General features: G+C 48.3%; 1 protein-coding gene across 1 annotated transcript in view; it reads right to left on the bottom strand.

The window, feature by feature from the left end:
- The window catches only part of sardh (sarcosine dehydrogenase), a 342,235-nt gene that overhangs the window by 15,521 nt on the left and 307,272 nt on the right, over positions 1-19,442 (bottom strand). Inside the window, exon 17 of the mRNA XM_068012002.1 lies at positions 1,733-1,895. Coding sequence (XP_067868103.1) covers positions 1,733-1,895 — 163 coding nt within the window. The remainder of the gene's footprint in view (positions 1-1,732; positions 1,896-19,442) is intronic.

A 19,442-nucleotide genomic window follows, 5' to 3' on the forward strand; every position in this document is an offset into this window, starting at 1 on the left:
AAGTTTCATCCGAAAGCACTCCAGACAGTGTGGCTCTCCCTCAGCGGGGCCCCTCCGACAGTGCGGCGCTCCCTCAGCGCTGCCCCTCCCACAGTGCGGCGCTCCCTCAGTACTGCCCCTCCGACAGTGCGGCGCTCCCCCAGCGCTGCCTCTCCGACAGTGCGGCGCTCCCTCAGTGCTGCGCCTCCGACAGTGCGGTGCTCCCTCAGCGCTGCCCCTCCGACAGTGCGGCGCTCCCTCAGCGCTGCCCCTCCGACAGTGCGGCGCACCCTCAGTGCTGCCCCTCCGACAGTGCGGCGCTCCCTCAGCGCTGCCCCTCCCACTGTGTGGCGCTCCCTCAGTACTGCCCCTCCGACAGTGCGGCACCCCCTCAGCGCTGCCCCTCCCACTGTGCAGCGCTCCCTCAGTGCTGCGCCTCCGACAGTGCGGCACTCCCTCGGCGCTGCCCCTCCCACTGTGCGGCGCTCCCTCAGTACTGCCCCTCCGACAGTGCGGCGCTCCCTCAGTACTGCCCCTCCGACAGTGCGGCGCACCCTCAGTGCTGCCCCTCCGACAGTGCGGCGCTCCCTCAGCGCTGCCCCTCCCACTGTGTGGCGCTCCCTCAGTACTGCCCCTCCGACAGTGCGGCACTCCCTCAGCGCTGCCCCTCCCACTGTGCAGCGCTCCCTCAGTGCTGCGCCTCCGACAGTGCGGCACTCCCTCGGCGCTGCCCCTCCCACTGTGCGGCGCTCCCTCAGTACTGCCCCTCCGACAGTGCGGCGCTCCCTCAGTACTGCCCCTCCGACAGTGCGGCGCACCCTCAGTGCTGCCCCTCCGACAGTGCGGCGCTCCCTCAGCGCTGCCCCTCCCACTGTGTGGCGCTCCCTCAGTACTGCCCCTCCGACAGTGCGGCACTCCCTCAGCGCTGCCCCTCCCACTGTGCAGCGCTCCCTCAGTGCTGCGCCTCCGACAGTGCGGCACTCCCTCAGCGCTGCCCCTCCCACTGTGCAGCGCTCCCTCAGTACTGACCCTCCGACAGTGCGGCGCTCCCTCAGCGCTGCCCCTCCCACTGTGCGGCGCTCCCTCAGTACTGCCCCTCCCACTGTGCAGCGCTCCCTCAGTACTGACCCTCCGACAGTGCGGCGCTCCCTCAGCGCTGCCCCTCCCACTGTGCGGCGCTCCCTCAGTACTGACCCTCCGACAGTGCGGCGCTCCCTCAGCGCTGCCCCTCCCACTGTGCGGCGCTCCCTCAGTACTGCCCCTCCGACAGTGCGGCACTCCCTCAGTGCTGCCTCTCCGTCTCTGCGCTCTCCCTCACTGTGTGATGGGTCAGTGAGGTGCACATTCTGGTTAAATGTCACTGTCTGCTTCACTCTTGTTGTCAAGGGCTCTTCAGGTTGAGTTTTAACCAGTCTATGGACCCAAGTTCATAGCCACACCCCTGCAACCTCAGTCAGCTCCACTACAGGAAACAATTAACGTTACAAAAACATGGCTGCAATAAAACAAGTTTTACTATTTGATAAAATGTCAATGAATGCAGCCAGTTATCAGGTGAAATGAAAAGCCGCAGCTATTGAGAATACAATCAGAAGATTCAGTGGGAAGAGCAAGTAGTTCCGTCCGGGTCAGAAAGCAGGAATAGATTAATGTTCCAGAGAAATCCTTCACCATTTCTGACAGTTTTATTGATGTATCAGTGGGAGTGCGGAATCGCACTGTGCTGCAGTATCAAGCACCCGGTAGCTTTTACCTTTCTCGATGCTGAGTGAATCAATGGCTCTGTAACCAGCGTTGGTGATTCCAAATTTGGCCCCCGATTGCATCACAGCACGATGGACAGGAACACAAGATTCCCATGGCACGTGCAGCTCCCATCCCATCTCACCAACAAACGACAGTCTCATCGCTCGCACCTTGCAAACCAGAAAATTGGATTAATGAGAATTCCCAGCGAGTCAGTGTCAGGAACAGATGGGGGTGTCATAGAATCCTAGAATCTTACTGCCCAAGGAGGAGGCCATTCGGCCAATTGAGCCTGTGCTGGCTCTATGAAACAGCTCTCCAATCAGCCACACTCCCCTGCTCTTTCCCCATAGTCCTGCCAACTTTTCCTTTTCAAATATTTATCCAATTCCCTTTTGAAAGTTATTATTGAATCTGTTTCCACCGCCCTTTCAGGCAGCGCGTTCCAGATCACAACAACTCACTGTGTAAAAAACATTCTCCTCATCTCCCCCTCTGGTTCTTTTGCTAATTATTTTAAATCTGTGTCCCTCTGGTTACTGAACTTCCTGCCAGTTTCTCTTTATTTATCAATATCATTCATAATTACTATCAAATTGCTACCAAATTAGCATTAAATCCCCCTCAACTTTCTCCACTCCATGGAGAACAATCCCAGTTTTTCCTGTCTCTGCACATAATTGCAGTCTGGAATGAAGCAGCTGAAAATTAAGGGTTGTGTTCACTGGAGCAGAGAATGTCAGGAAAAGGTTCACAGTATTAAAGGTTTGGAATGGTGAGAAACAGCACTCAGCATTGGCTCAGTAACAGGGGAGCAAGTGGTCAGGAGTTGTACTGAAGCACAGAGTGGGAGAGTCAGAGGAACACTTTTCATATAGTTATTAGAATATAAATTCATTACCACAGGTCACTATTGGAGGAGAGTGACCGTGTTTGACAAGGAATTAGTGAAACAGTTGAAGGAAAATATTAAATGACATTGGGAGAGCACCACAGATGGGAACTAGCTTGAATCTGACACTAGGAACAGGCTCAATGGGCTGACTGCATTTTGATCAATTGGCAGATACCAATTCACCAAAATCAGGAAGCAGGAGACAGTCTGTGATCCACAATTGTTTTATTCTCAGTCCACAGTTCAGTACAAATACCAGTTTCCACTCTTCCCCACTGGACTCACTCCCTGTCCAGAAATAACTCGCCCGACTGGGGAAAAACCCAGTCCTGAAATACAAGCTGCATTGAGCATTACCTGCTCTCTATTAACTCGAAAGTAAGTCCTGGTTAATTAAAGGGACCAGCATTTCCAACATTGTCACATCTGACTGCACTAAGTTTCTAGAATTCCACCTCTAATGGGTATAACGTTAGTTGACTCTCAATCATCCTGAGCAACAGGTCACAGAGATGCACTCTTCAAATCAGTTACCAGCTTGGATTCTGGGAACTGGGTCACATGGTTCTCTGCATCAATGGGCAGCTCCAGGACCTTCCCACACACTCTGCACTGCCTGGGATCAGCACCTCCCCGACCCCAGAGCCACACTCCTTCCCTCTGGGCAGTCCAGCATTACTGCCCAAGGCATTACTCCCAACATTGACTGGGATTCGCTTAGTGTTAGAGGTCCAGATGGAGCAGAATTTGTAAGGAGCATCCAGGAGGGTTTTCTAGAGCAGTATGTAAATAGTCCAACTCGGGAAGGGGCCATACTGGACCTGGTGTTGGGGAATGAGCCCGGCCAGGTTGTTGAAGTTTCAGTAGGGGACTACTTTGGGAATAGTGATCACAATTCCGTAAGCTTTAAGATACTCATGGACAAAGACGAGAGTGGTCCAAAAGGAAGAGTGCTAAATTGGGGGAAGGCCAACTACACCAAAATTCGGCAGGAGCTGGGAAATGTAGATTGGGAGCAGCTGTTTGAAGGTAAATCCACATGTGATATGTGGGAGGCTTTTAAAGAGAGGTTGATTAGCGTGCAGGAGAGACATGTTCCTGTGAAAATGAGGGATAGAAATGGCAAGATTAGGGAACCATGGATGACAGGTGAAATTGTGAGACTAGCTAAGAGGAAAAAGGAAGCATACATAAGGTCTAGGTGGCTGATGAAAGACGAAGCTTTGAAAGAATATCGGGAATGTAGGACCAATCTGAAACGAGGAATTAAGAGGGCTAAAAGGGGTCATGAAATATCTTTAGCAAACAGGGTTAAAGAAAATCCCAAAGCCTTTTATTCATATATAAGGAGAAAGAGGGTAACTAGAGAAAGGATTGGCCCACTAAAGGACAAAGGAGGAATGTTATGCTTGGACTCAGAGAAAATGGGTGAGATTCTAAACGAGTACTTTGCATCGGTATTCACCGAGGAGAGGGACATGACGGATGTTGAGGTTAGGAACAGATGTTTGATTACTCTAGGTCAAGTCGGCATAAGGAGGGAGGAAGTGTTGGGTATTCTAAAGGGCATTAAGGTGGACAAGTCCCCAGGTCCGGATGGGATCTATCCCAGGTTACTGAGGGAAGCGAGAGAGGAAATAGCTGGGGCCTTAACAGATATCTTTGCAGCATCCTTAAACACGGGTGAGGTCCCGGAGGACTGGAGAATTGCTAATGTTTTCCCCTTGTTTAAGAAGGGTAGCAGGGATAATCCAGGTAATTATAGACCGGTGAGCCTGACGTCAGTGGTAGGGAAGCTGCTGGAGAAGATACTGAGGGATAGGATCTATTCCCATTTGGAAGAAAATGGGCTCATCAGTGATAGGCAACATGGTTTTGTGCAGGGAAGGTCATGTCTTACCAACTTAATAGAATTCTTTGAGGAAGTGACAAAGTTGATTGATGAGGGAAGGGCTGTCGATGTCATATACATGGACTTCAGTAAGGCGTTTGATAAGGTTCCCCATGGCAGGCTGATGGAGAAAGTGAAGGCGCTTGGGGTCCAAGGTGTACTAGCTAGATGGATAAAGAACTGGCTGGGCAACAGGAGACAGAGAGTAGCAGTAGAAGGGAGTTTCTCAAAATGGAGACGTGTGACCAGTGGTGTTCCACAGGGATCCGTGCTGGGACCACTGTTGTTTGTGATATACATTAATGATTTGGAGGAAAGTATAGGTGGACTGATTAGCAAATTTGCAGACGACACTAAGATTGGTGGAGTAGCAGATAGTGAAGGGGACTGTCAGAGAATACAGCAGAATATAGATAGATTGGAGAGTTGGGCAGAGAAATGGCAGATGGAGTTCAATCAGGGCAAATGCGAGGTGATGCATTTTGGAAGATCCAATTCAAGAGTGAACTATACAGTAAATGGAAAAGTCCTGGGGAAAATTGATGTCCAGAGAGATTTGGGTGTTCAGGTCCACTGTTCCCTGAAGGTGGCAACGCAGGTAAATAGAGTGGTCAAGAAGGCATACGGCATGCTTTCCTTCATCGGACGGGGTATTGAGTACAAGAGTTGGCAGGTCATGTTACAGTTGTATAGGACTTTGGTTCGGCCACATTTGGAATACTGCGTACAGTTCTGGTCGCCACATTATCAAAAGGATGTGGATGCTTTGGAGAGGGTGCAGAGGAGGTTCACCAGGATGTTGCCTGGTATGGAGGGCGCTAGCTATGAAGAGAGGTTGAGTAGATTAGGATTATTTTCATTAGAAAGACGGAGGTTGAGGGGGGACCTGATTGAGGTGTACAAAATCATGAGAGGTATAGACAGGGTGGATAGCAAGAGGCTTTTTCCCAGAGTGGGGGTTTCAATTACTAGAGGACACGAGTTCAAAGTGAAAGGGGAAAAGTTTAGGGGGGATATGCGTGGAAAGTTCTTTACGCAGAGGGTGGTGGGCACCTGGAACGCATTGCCAGCGGAGGTGGTAGATGCGGGCACGATGGAGTCTTTTAAGATGTATCTAGACAGATACATGAATGGGCAGGAAGAAAAGAGATACAGAACCTTAGAAAATAGGCGACATGTTTAGAGAGAGGATCTGGATCGGCGCAGGCTTGGAGGGCCGAAGGGCCTGTTCCTGTGCTGTAATTATCTTTGTTCTTTGTTCTTTGTTCTTTGTTCCCCAATCTGGAGTCCACAAATCCGGGTCACTGCTCACAACAACCCGTGCGAGCATGGGATCAACACGGATTCAGCCCTTGGACAGAAACACCTTGAACAGACGCTAATATTTCTGACTCAGACACATGGCTGGAAACTTGCAACATGATAGTTGTGCTGACTGAGTTTGAAAAAAGACTCAAACAGTGACATCAAAGGAAAGGTGTAAGGTGATTGGTTGGTGAATAATTGCTGTTAGGGAGTACCTGTAAATAGTTCAGTTAGTTATAGTTCAGTTAGTTATAGTTCAGTTAGTTATAGCTCAGTTAGTTATAGCTCAGTTAGTTATAGCTCAGTTAGTTATAGCTCAGTTAGTTATAGTTCAGTTAGTTATAGTTCAGTTAGTTATAGCTCAGTTAGTTATAGCTCAGTTAGTTATAGTTCAGTTAGTTATAGCTCAGTTAGTTATAGCTCAGTTAGTTATAGTTCAGTTAGTTATAGCTCAGTTAGTTATAGTTCAGTTAGTTATAGTTCAGTTAGTTATAGCTCAGTTAGTTATAGTTCAGTTAGTTATAGTTCAGTTAGTTATAGCTCAGTTAGTTATAGTTCAGTTAGTTCACTGTTGCTAGGGTGCGTGTGTTAATAGCTAGAAATTAGGAAAATGCAAAATAAAAAATGAAAAAAATCTTTTTATGTAGCTACCATAATTAATTAAGAGAAGCAAGCAAAAGGGAAGTAAGAAGCTGGCGAGTCTACTGTTTTGGTGTATTTTTAAGTAGTAAGGTTTATTGTATTACTATGGTTTAAATTAGTATTGTAAGTGATGAGGAGAGGCATTAATTTTAAAAAATCAAGAAAATAATTAATTAGCTAATTAAAACACAATCAAGATAAAAGGGCAGGTGATGTGTTGCAGCTGTAGTATGTGTGAGCTGGTGGATACCAGTGTGTTCCAGGGCAACCGTGTCGGCAGTCAGTGTCTACTGCTCAAAGAGCTTTGGCTCAGAGTCATTGAGCTGGAGGCCAAGCGACAGACACTGCGATGCATCAGGGAGGAGGCCTGAGTAGGACTGGAACAAGGAATGTTCGACATATCCCACAAAAAGACAGGCATAACTAGGGCCCATGCGGGTACCCATAGCAACACCTTTTACTCGAAGGAAGTGAGTGGAGTTGAAGGAGAAGTTGCTATGGGTACCCATATGGGTTCTAGTTATGCCTGTCTTTTTGTGGGATATGTCGAACATTCTTTGTTCCAGTCCTACTCAGGCCCCCTCCCCCAACTCTTTTTCCGGTACATTGATGACTGTATCAGTGCTGTTTCCTGCTCCCGCCCTGAACTGGAAAACTTTATCAACTTTGCTTCCAATTTCCACCCTTCTCTCACCATCTCATGGTCCATCTCTGACACTTCCCTTCCCTTCCTCGACTTCTCTGTCTCCCATCTCTGGGGATAGGCTGTCTACTAATATTCATTATAAGCCCACCCACTCCCACAACTACCTCGACTACACTTCTTCACACCCTGCTTCCTGTAAGGACTCCATTCCATTCTCCCAGTTTCTCCATCTCCGACGCATCTGCTCTGATGATGCAACCTTCCATGACAGCGCTTCTGATATGTCTTCCTTTTTCCTCAACCGAGGATTCCGCCCCACTGTTGTTGACAGGGCCCTCAACCGTGTCCGGCCCATTTCCCGCACCTCTACCCTCACCCCTTCCCCTCCCTTCCAGAACCGTGACAGGGTCCCCCTTGTCCTCACTTTCCACCCCATCAGCCTCCATATCCAAAGGATCATCCTCCGTCATTTCCGCCACCTCCAGCGTGATGCCACTACCAAACACATCTTCCCCTCCCTTCCCTGTCAGCATTCTGAAGGGATCGTTCCCTCTGCGACACCCTGGTCCACTCCTCCATTACCCCCACCACCTCGTCCCCGTCCCAGGGCACCTTCCCCTGCAATCGCAGGAGGTGTAATACCTGCCCATTTACCTCCTCTCTCCTCACTATCCCAGGCCCCAAACACTCCTTTCAGGTGAAGCAGCGATTTACTTGTACTTCTTTCAATGTAGTATACTGTATTCGCTGCTCACAGTGTGGTCTCCTCTACATTGGGGAGAGCAAGCGCAGACTGGGTGACCGCTTTGCGGAACATCTCCGCTCAGTCCGCAAGCAGGACCCCGAGCTTCCGGTTGCTGGCCATTTCAACACTCCCCCCTGCTCTCATGCTCACATCTCTGTCCTGGGATTGCTGCAGTGTTCCAGTGAACATCAACACAAGCTCGAGGAACAGCATCTCATTTACTGATTAAGTACACTACAGCCTGCCGGACTGAACATTGAGTTCAATAATTTCACAGCATGACAGGCCCCCCCATTTTACTTTTATCTTTAGTTATTTTTTTCTTTTTTTTTGTTTATTTTATTTTAGTTTGTTTCTACTGTGCCTACCCACTGTTTTTTTTTTCATGTTTGTGCTTGTGTCTGTTCAGTTTTCAGTCCATGAACACCCTCTCTGTACTAACACTTTGTCTTTCAGCACACCCTTAACATATTGTTTGCCTTTGTTCCATGACCTTCTGGTCAGTTATTGTGTGACCTTGTCCTATCTACATCTTCTCTTTTGTTATCTCTTGCCCCACTCCCCGCTTTACTTGCTTAAAATCTTTTACATTTCTTATATCTGCCAGTTCTGATGAAAGGTCACTGACCTGAAACGTTAATTCTGCTTCTCTCTCCACAGATGCTGCCAGACCTGCTGAGTTTTTCCAGCACTTTCTGTTTTTATTTCAGATTTCTAGCATCCGCAGTATTTTGCTTTTATTTTAGTGAGTAAATAGGAATGTTGTGGTAGTAGGGTATAGTCAGGGGGTAGACACAGTTCTCTGCAGTCAAGATCAAGAGTTCAGAAGGCTATGTTGCCTGCCCAGTGCCAGGGTTCAGGACATCTGCTCAGGGATAGAGAGGTACTTGGAGTGGGAGGGGGAGGATCCAGTTGTTGTGGTCCAGGTAGGTACCAACGACATATAGAGGACTAGGAAAGAGATTCTGCATAGACAGTATGAGCAGCTAGGGACTAAATTAAAAAGCAGAACTACAAAAGATAATAATCTCTGGATTATTACCTGAGCCACGAGCAAATTGGAATAGGATAAATAATATTAGAGAGGTGAATGTGTGGCTCAAAGATTGGTGTGGTAGAAATGGGTTTCAATTCATGGGGCACTGGCACCAGAACTGGAGAAAGTGGGAGCTGTACCATAGGGACAGTCTTCACCTTAACCGTGCTGGGACCAGTGTTCTGGTGAGTCATATAACTAGGGAGGTAGAGAGGGCTTTAAACTAAATAGTGGGGTGGGAAGGATCACGTGAGAAAAGATGTGGTAAATTAAAGGGTAGCAGTAAGAGTAATGATAATCAGGGTGCTGCAGGAAGGGACACAGTGTACAAACTTAACAGTGAGCCAGCAGATAAGACCAGAATTTGCAAAAATAGTAAAAAGACAGGACTAAAGGATTTGTATCTGAATGTGCGCAGCATTCGTAACAAAATGGATGAATTGTCAGCACAAACAGAAATAAATAGCCATTACAGAGACATGGCTGCAGGGTGTCCAAGGCTGGGACCTGAATATTCAAGGCTACTTGACATTTCACAAAGACAGGAAGCTAGGAAAAGGTGGTGGGGAGTCTCTGTTAATTAAAGATGAGATTAGTACAATAGTGAGAGATGACCTTAGTTCTAAAGATCACAATGTAGAATCAGTTTGGGTAGAGATAAGAAACAGCCAAGGTAAGAAGTCACTTGTGGGAGTAGTTTATAAGCCCTCTAACAGTAAACACACTGTAGGACGGGGTATACAGGAAGAAATAATGGGGGCTTGTGAGAAAGGTACAGCAATAGTCACGGGTTATTTTCATCTACATATAGATTCAATGCATCAGATTGGCAACGGTAGCCTGGAGGATGAGTTCGTAGAGTGTATTCGGAACAATTTCTGAGAGCAGCACATTCTAGAGCCAATCAGAGAGCTGGCTATTCTAGACCAGGTAATGTGCAATGAAACAGGATTAATTAAAGAACTCATAGCAAAGGAGCCTGTAGGTAGAAGTGCTCATAAGATGAATTTCACATTCAGTTTGAGGGTGAGAAATGTTGGTCTAAGACTAGTGTCTTAAACTTAAATAAAGCCAATTACAAGGGTATGAAGGTAGAGTTGGCTAAAGTGAATTGGGAAATTAGGCTAAAGGGTAGGACAGTAGAGATGCAGTGGCAGACATTTAAGGGGATATTTCATAACACTCAGCAAAGATACAGTCCAGTGAGAAAGAAAGACTCTCAGAAGGATGCACATCAGTGGCTAACTGAGGAAGTTAAGGATAGTATCAAATTGAATAGCATACAACTCTGTGAAGATCAGTGGTAGGTCAGAAGAGTGGACAGAACTTAAAAACTGGCAAAGATTGACGAAAAAAATAAGAAGGGAGAAATTAGAGTATGAGAGAAAGTTATAATAAAAGCTTTAAAAATGGATAGTAAGGGTTCCTACAAGTATTTAAAAAGGAAAAGAGTAACAAAAGTGAGTGATGGATCTCTATAGAGTCTGGGGAATTAATAATGGGAAATAAGGAAATGGTGGAGCACTGAACAGAAATTTTGTGCCTGTCTTCACTGTAGAAGACACAAATAACATCCCAGAAATACTTGTAAATCATGAGGTGAAAGGAAGAGAGAAACTTAAAACAATTATAATCACCAGGGAAAGGGTACTGAGAAAACCGTTAGAACTAAAGGCTGACAAGTCCCCAGGACCAGATGGCCTGCATCCTGGTGTCTTCAAAGAAGTAGCTGCTGAGATTGTAGATACTAATTTTCCAAAATTCCCTAGATTCTGGAAAGGTCCAATCAGACTAGAAAATAGTGAATGTAACTCCTCTATTTAAGAATTCAGGTCAGAGGTTGGGAATCCTGCGGCGAGTAACTCACCTCCTGACTTCCCAAAGCCTGTCCACCATCTACAAGGCACAAGTCAGGAGTGTGATGGAATACTCTCCACTTGCCTGGATGGGTAAAGCTCCAACAACACTAAGAAGCTCAACACCATCCTGGACAAAGCAGCCCGCTTGATTGGCGCCCCATCTACAAACATTCACTCCCTCCACCACCAACACACAGTGGCAGCAGTGTGTATCATCTACAAGATGCACTGCAGCAATGCACCAAGGCTCCTTAGACAGCACCTGAACAGGATCAGAACTAATTAAGTTGGCGGATGACATGAAAATTGGTGGTGTCGCAAATAGTGAGGAAGAAAGCCTTAAATTACAGGACAATATAGATGGGCTGGTAAGATGGGCGGAGCAGTGGCAAATGGAATTTAATCCAGAGAAGTGATGCATTTTGGGAGGACTAACAAGGCAAGGGAATATACAATGGATGGTAGGACCCTAGGAAGTACAGAAGATCAGAGGGACCTTGGTGTACTTGTCCATAGATCACTAAAGGCAGCAGCACAGGTAGATAAGATAGTTAGGAAAGCATATGGGATACTTGCCTTTATTAGCTGAGGCATAGAATATAAGAGCATAGAGGTTATGATGGAGCTGTATAAAATGCTAGTTAGGCCACAGCTGGAGTACTGTGTACAGTTCTGGGCACCACACTATAGGAAGGATGTGATTGCACTGGAGAGGGTGCAGAGGAGATTCACCAGGATGTTGCCTGGGCTGGAGCATTTCAGCTATGAAGAGAGATTGAAAAGGCGAGGGTTGTTTTCCTTGGACCAGAGAAGGCTGAGGGGGGACATGATTGAGGTATACAAAATTATGAGGGGCATTGATAGGGTAGATAGGAAGAAACTTTTTCCCTTAGCGGAGGAGTCAATAACCAGGGGGCATAGATTTATGGTAAGGGGCAGGAGGTTTAGGGGAGATTTCAGGAAAAAAAATTTCACCTGGAGGGTGGTTGGAATCTGGAACACACTGCCTGAAGGGGTGGTGGAGGCAGGAACTATCACAACATATTAAGAAGTATTTAGATGAGCACTTGAAATGCCATAGCATACAAGGCTACGGGCCAAGTGCTGGAAAATAGGATTAGAATAGATAGGTGCTTGATGACCGACACAGACACGATGGGCCGAAGGTCCTGTTTCTGTGCTGTATAATTCTATGATATCCTCACAGGGAGATCTGCTCGTGTTGTTGGGGAGGGTTTAAACTAACTTGTCAGGGGAATGGGAATCTGAGGGGTAGCTCAAATTGGAAGGAAGTAAAGCAAGTAACAAGAGATAGAAAAGTAGAAAATGACATTAGAAGGCAGGCGAAACAAAGGCGAGCATCAAATAGGCTTAGAATGCAGAATGTCAAGACGACAAGGTTAAGGGCACTCGACCTGAATGCACACAGCATTCGCAACAAGGTAGATGATTTAAAGACCCAAATAGAGGTAAATGGGTCTGATCTAATTGCCATTACGGAAACGTGGCTACAGGGTGACCAAGACTGGGAACTGAATATTCAAGGATATTCGACATTTAGGAAGGACAGAAAAAAAGGAAAAGGAGGTGGTGTTGCGCTGATAATAAGGGATAGGATCAGTACATTAGTAAGGGAGGATCTCAGATCGGAAGGACAAAATGTGGAATCTGTTTGAGTGGAGCTAAGAAACAGCAGGAGGCAGCAAACATTGGTAGGAGTTGTTTATAGGCCATCAAACAGTAGTGGTAGTGTGAGGCATGGTATTAATCAGGAGATTAGAGAAGCATGTAGCATGCGTAATACAGTAATCATGGGTGACCTCAATCTACATATAGACTGGGTAAACCTAATGAGCACTAATGCTGTGGAAGACGAGTTTGTGGAGTGTGTTCAGAATGGTTTTCTAGAGCAGTATGTTCAGGAACCAACTAGAGAACAGGCTATTTTAGATCTAGTATTACGTAATGAGAAAGGGTTAATTAATAATATTGTTGTAAAAGAACCTTTAGGGATGAGTGACCATAATATGATAGAATTTTTACATTATATTTGAAAGTGAGGTAGTTCAATCTGAACAAATTTGAACAAAGGAAATTACGAAGGTATGAGGGGCAAATTGGCTGAGGTGGATTGGGAAAATATTACATAGTTTACAGCAACTATACATTCCTTCAAGGCACAAAAACCCCAAAAGTAAAGGCAGTCAACTGTGGATAACAAAGGAAGTTAAGGATTGTATAAGATTAAAAGAAAGGGCCTATAAAGTTGTCAGAAATCGTAGTAAACCTGAGGATTGAGAGGATTTTAGAATACAGCAAAGGAGGATCAAGAAACTGATAAAGGGAGAATAGAATATGAATGTAAGCTAACAAAAAATATAAAAACAGACTGTAAAAGCTTCTTTAGGTACGGAAAAAGGAAATGTTTGGCTAAGACAAATGTGGGTCCATTACAGGCAGAGTCAGGAGAATTTATAATGGGGAATAGAGAAATGGCAGAGAAGCTAAATGATTACTTTGTGTCTGTCTTCACGGAAGAAGATACAAGAAATATCCCAGAATTAGAGATCCAAGGGATTAGGGGGAATGAGGAATTGAAGGAAATTATTAGTAAGAAGGTTGTATTGGAGAAATTAATGGGGCTGAAGGTTGATAAATCTCCAGGACCTGATATTCTACATCCCAGAGTGTTGAAAGAGGTAGCTATGGAGATAATGGATGCATTGGTGATCATCTTCCAAAATTCTATAGATTCTGGAGTAGTTCCTGCAGATTGGAAGGTCACAAATGTCACCTCACTATTTAAGAAGGGAGGGAGAGAGAAAACAGGGAATTACAGACCTGTTAGCCTTACATCAGTCATTAGGAAAATGCTAGAATCTATTCTAAAGGATGTGATAAATGGACACTTGGATAATAATGATCTGATTGGACATAGTCAGCATGGATTTATGAATGGGAAATCATATTTAACGAACCTGTTGGAGTTTTTTGAGGATGTTACTAACAGAATTGATAAAGGGAAGTCAGTGGACATGATATACTTGGATTTTCAGAAGTCTTTTGATAAAGTCCCCCACAAGAGGTTGGTTAGCAAAATTAAAGCACATGGGATAGGAGGTAATATACTGGCATGGATTAAGGATTGGTTAACAGGCAGAAAGCAGACAGTAGGAAGAAATGGGTCATTCTAGTGTTGGCAGGCTGTGACTGTTGGGGTACCGCAGGGATCAGTGCTTGGGCGCCAGCTGTTCACAATATGTATCAATGATTTGGATGTGGGGACCAAATGTAATATTTCCAAGTTTGCGGATGACACAAAATTAGGTGGGAATGTGTGTTGTGAGGAAAATGCAAAGTGGCTTCAAGGGGATTTGGACAGACTTAGTGAGTGGACAAGAATGTGGCAGGTGGAATATAATGTGGAAAAATGTGAGGTTATCCACTTTGGTAGGAGGAATAGATGTGCAGAGTATTCATGGTAAGAGACTAGCTGTGTAAACCCGGGGTTTCAGCTTCACTTCAGACTCCTGGATGTCCTTGTCAATAAGTCACTGAAAGCTAACATGCAGGTCCAGCAAGCAATTAAGAAGGCTAATGGTATGTTAGCCTTTATCGCAAGAGGATTTGAGTACAGGAGCAGTGAAGTCTTGCTTCAATTGTATAGAACCTTGGTTAGACTGCACCTGGAGAACGGTGTGCAGTTTTGGTCCCCTTACCTTAGGAAGGATATTATTACCATAGAGGGAGTGCAACGAAGATTCACCAGACTTGTTCCTGGGATGGTGGGACTGTCCTATGAAGAGAGATTGGGGAAACTGGGCCTATATTCTCTTGAGTTTCGAAGAATGAGAGGTGATCTCATTGAAACCTACAAAATACTTAAAGGGATAGACAGGGTAGATGCAGCTAAGATGTTTCCCCTGGTTGGGGAGTCTAGAACCAGGGGACACAATTTCAAAATAAGGGGGAAGCCACTTAGGACCGAGATGAGGAGAAATTTCTTTACTCAGAGGGTTGTGAATCTTTGGAATTCTCTACCCCAGAGGGCTGTGGAAGCTCAGTCATTGAGTATGTTTAAAGCAGAGATTGACAGATTTCCAGAAACAAATGACAGAAAGGGATATGAGGATAGTGTGGGAAAAAGGCATTGAAGTGGATGATCAGCCATGATCATATTGAATGGTGGAGCAGGCTCGATGGGCTGAATGGCCTACTCCTGCTCCTATGTTCCTTTGAAGGGGTTATCTTATGAGGAAAGGTTGGACAGGTTGGGTCTGGAGTTTATAAGAATGAGGGGTGATCTTATTGAAACGCATAAGATCCTGAGGGGACTTGACAGGGTGGATGATAAAAGGATGTTACCCCTCATGGGAGAGATTAAAAGTAGGGGAAAGAGTTTAAAAATAAGGGGTCTCCCATTTAAGGTGGCGATCAGGAGAAATTTTTTCTCGGCAGGTTGTTGTGTGTGGAATTCTCTTCCCTGGAGAGCAATGGAGGCTGGGTCATTGAATATTTTTAAGGCTGAGATAGACAGATTCTTCATTGATAAGGGAGTCAAAGGTTATAGCAGGTAGACAGGACAGTAGAGTTGAGGCCACAATCAGATCAGCAATGATCTTATCAAATGATGGAGCAGGCTGGAGGGGCCGAATGGCCTACTCCTGCTCCTAATTTGTATGTTCGTCAACTCTGAACAGAACCTGTGACTTTACTCCAACTGCCAATTTATTCCACGTGGAATAAACCAGTTAGTTCCCAAATTAAACCAATGGACAATCTCACTGAACATTGTTAATCTGTTAATTGTGTGTCAATTGTTTAATTATATGCAAGTAGAGGATGTTAAATGGGGTCTTACTTGAGCACTTATAAGCAGACACTTACTGAGACTTGTGGAGGGTCTGAGTGAGGAACCACATGTTTGTAATCCTTTTACTTGGTGCAATAAATGTGAAACTGAGTAACGATAGGCTCCAGCATTATCCTTCCATAAAACATTTTCTGAAGTTTAACAAACATCACCTGCTGCCCCTTCCACAGTTGCTGACATTCAGTGCTGTCATATGGTGACAATGATCAGTATTAAAACATGCAATAAAATGCCCTGGACCTTCCCCCCAAACACCAACATCTCCACAAAACATTCAAATTGCTTCAAATCAACGCATTGGGTGAACACGGACACTGGCTCCGTGATCTCCACACTCCCAATCCGGTGAACACGGACACTGGCTCCGTGATCTCCACACTCCCGATCCGGTGAACATGGACACTGGCACCATGATCTCCACACTCCCGATCCGGTGAACACGGACACTGGCTCCGTGATCTCCACACTCCCGATCCGGTGAACACGGACACTGGCTCCGTGATCTCCACACTCCCGATCCGGTGAACACAGACACTGGCTCCGTGATCTCCACACTCCCGATCCGGTGAACACGGACACTGGCTCCGTGATCTCCACACTCCCGATCCAGTGAACACGGACACAGGCTCCGTGATCTCCACACTCCCGATCCGGTGAACACGAACACTGGCTCCGTGATCTCCACACTCCCGATCCGGTGAACACGGACACAGGCTCCGTGATCTCCACACTCCCGATCCGGTGAACACGGACACTGGCTCCGTGATCTCCACACTCCCGATCAGGTGAACACGGACACTGGCTCCGTGATCTCCACACTCCCGATCCGGTGAACACGGACACTAGCTCCGTGATCTCCACACTCCCGGTCCAGTGAACACGGACACTGGCACCGTGATCACCACACTCCCGGTCCAGTGAACACGGACACTGGCTCTGTGATCTCCACACTCCCCGTCCAGTCAACACGGACACTGGCACCCTGATCTCCACACTCCCGATCCGGTGAACACGGACACAGGCTCCGTGATCTCCACACTCCCAATCCGGTGAACACGGACACTGGCTCCGTGATCTCCACACTCCCGATCCAGTGAACACGGACACTGGCTCCGTGATCTCCACACTCCCGATCCGGTGAACACGGACACTGGCTCCGTGATCTCCACACTCCCGATCCGGTGAACACGGACACAGGATCCATGATCTCCACACTCCCGATCCGGTGAACACGGACACTGGCTCCGTGATCTCCACACTCCCGATCCAGTGAACACGTACACTGGCTCCGTGATCTCCACACTTCCGGTCCAGTGAACACAGACACTGGCTCCGTGATCTCCACACTCCCGGTCCAGTGAACACGGACACTGGCTCTGTGATCTCCACACTCCCCGTCCAGTCAACACGGACACTGGCACCCTGATCTCCACACGTCCGGTCCGGTGAACACGGACACTGGTTCCGTGATCTCCACACTCCCGGTCCGGTGAACACAGACACTGGCTCCGTGATGTCCACACTCCCGATCCGGTGAACACGGACACTGGCACCGTGATCTCCACACTCCCGATCCGGTGAACACGGACACTGGCTCCGTGATCTCCACACTCCCGATCCGGTGAACACGGACACTGGCTCCGTGATCTCCACACTCCCGATCCGGTGAACACGGACACTGGCACCCTGATCTCCACACTCCCGATCCGGTGAACACGGACACAGGCTCCGTGATCTCCACACTCCCGATCCGGTGAACACGGACACTGGCTCCGTGATCTCCACACTCCCGATTCGGTGAACATGGACACAGGCTCCGTGATCTCCACACTCCCGATCAGGTGAACACGGACACTGGCTCCGTGATCTCCACACTCCCGATCCGGTGAACACGGACACAGGCTCTGTGATCTCCACACTCCCGATCCGGTGAACACGGACACTGGCTCCGTGATCTCCACACTCCCGATCCGGTGAACACGGACACAGGCTCCGTGATCTCCACACTCCCGATCCGGTGAACACGGACACTGGCTCCGTGATCTCCACACTCCCGATCCGGTGAACACGGACACTGGCTCCGTGATCTCCACACTCCCGATCCGGTGAACACGGACACAGGCTCCATGATCTCCACACTCCCGATCCGGTGAACACGGACACAGGCTCCGTGATCTCCACACTCCCGATCCGGTGAACACGTACACTGGCTCTGTGATCTCCACACACCCGATCCAGTGAACACGTACACTGGCTCCGTGATCTCCACACTTCCGGTCCAGTGAACACAGACACTGGCTCCGTGATCTCCACACTCCCGGTCCAGTGAACACGGACACTGGCACCGTGATCTCCACATTCCCGGTCCAGTAAACACGGACACTGGCTCTGTGATCTCCACACTCCCCGTCCAGTCAACACGGACACTGGCACCCTGATCTCCACACGTCCGGTCCGGTGAACACGGACACAGACACTGGGATCTCCACACTCCCGGTCCGGTGAACATGGACACAGACACGGGGATCTCCACACTCCCGGTCCGGTGAACACGGACACTGGCACCGTGATCTCCACACTCCCGGTCCAGTGAACACGGACACTGGCTCCGTGATCTCCACACTCCCGGCCCGGTGAACACGGACACTGGCACCGTGATCTCCACACTCCCGGCCCGGTGAACACGGACACTGGCACCGTGATCTCCACACTCCCGGTCCGGTGAACACGGACACTGGCACCGTGATCTCCACACTCCCGGCCCGGTGAACACGGACACTGGCACCGTGATCTCCACACTCCCGGTCCGGTGAACACGGACACTGGCACCGTGATCTCCACACTCCCTGTCCGGTGAACACGGACACTGGCTCCGTGATCTCCACACTCCCGGTCCAGTGAACACGGACACTGGCACCATGATCTCCACACTCCCGGTCCGGTGAACACGGACACTGGCTCCGTGATCTCCACACTCCCGGTCCGGTGAACACGGACACTGGACACTGGCTCCGTGATCTCCACACTCCCGGTCCGGTGAACACGGACACTGGCACCATGATCTCCACACTCCCTGTCCGGTGAACACGACACTGGCTCTGTGATCTCCACACTCCCGGTCCAGTGAACACGGACACTGGCTCCGTGATCTCCACACTCCCGATCCGGTGAACACGGACACTGGCTCCGTGATCTCCACACTCCCGATCCGGTGAACATGGACACAGGCTCCATGATCTCCACACTCCCGATCCGGTGAACACGGACACTGGTTCCGTGATCTCCACACTCCCGATCCGGTGAACACGTACACTGGCTCTGTGATCTCCACACTCCCGATCCAGTGAACACGTACACTGGCTCCGTGATCTCCACACTTCCGGTCCAGTGAACACAGACACTGGCTCCGTGATCTCCACACTCCCGGTCCAGTGAACACGGACACTGGCACCGTGATCTCCACATTCCCGGCCCGGTGAACACGGACACTGGCACCGTGATCTCCACACTCCCGGTCCGGTGAACACGGACACTGGCACCGTGATCTCCACACTCCCGGCCCGGTGAACACGGACACTGGCACCGTGATCTCCACACTCCCGGTCCGGTGAACACGGACACTGGCACCGTGATCTCCACACTCCCTGTCCGGTGAACACGGACACTGGCTCCGTGATCTCCACACTCCCGGCCCGGTGAACACGGACACTGGCACCGTGATCTCCACACTCCCGGTCCGGTGAACACGGACACTGGCACCGTGATCTCCACACTCCCTGTCCGGTGAACACGGACACTGGCTCCGTGATCTCCACACTCCCGGTC

This window comes from Heterodontus francisci, chromosome 32 (genome assembly GCF_036365525.1).
Source record: "Heterodontus francisci isolate sHetFra1 chromosome 32, sHetFra1.hap1, whole genome shotgun sequence".
Taxonomy (NCBI): Eukaryota; Metazoa; Chordata; class Chondrichthyes; order Heterodontiformes; family Heterodontidae; genus Heterodontus; species Heterodontus francisci.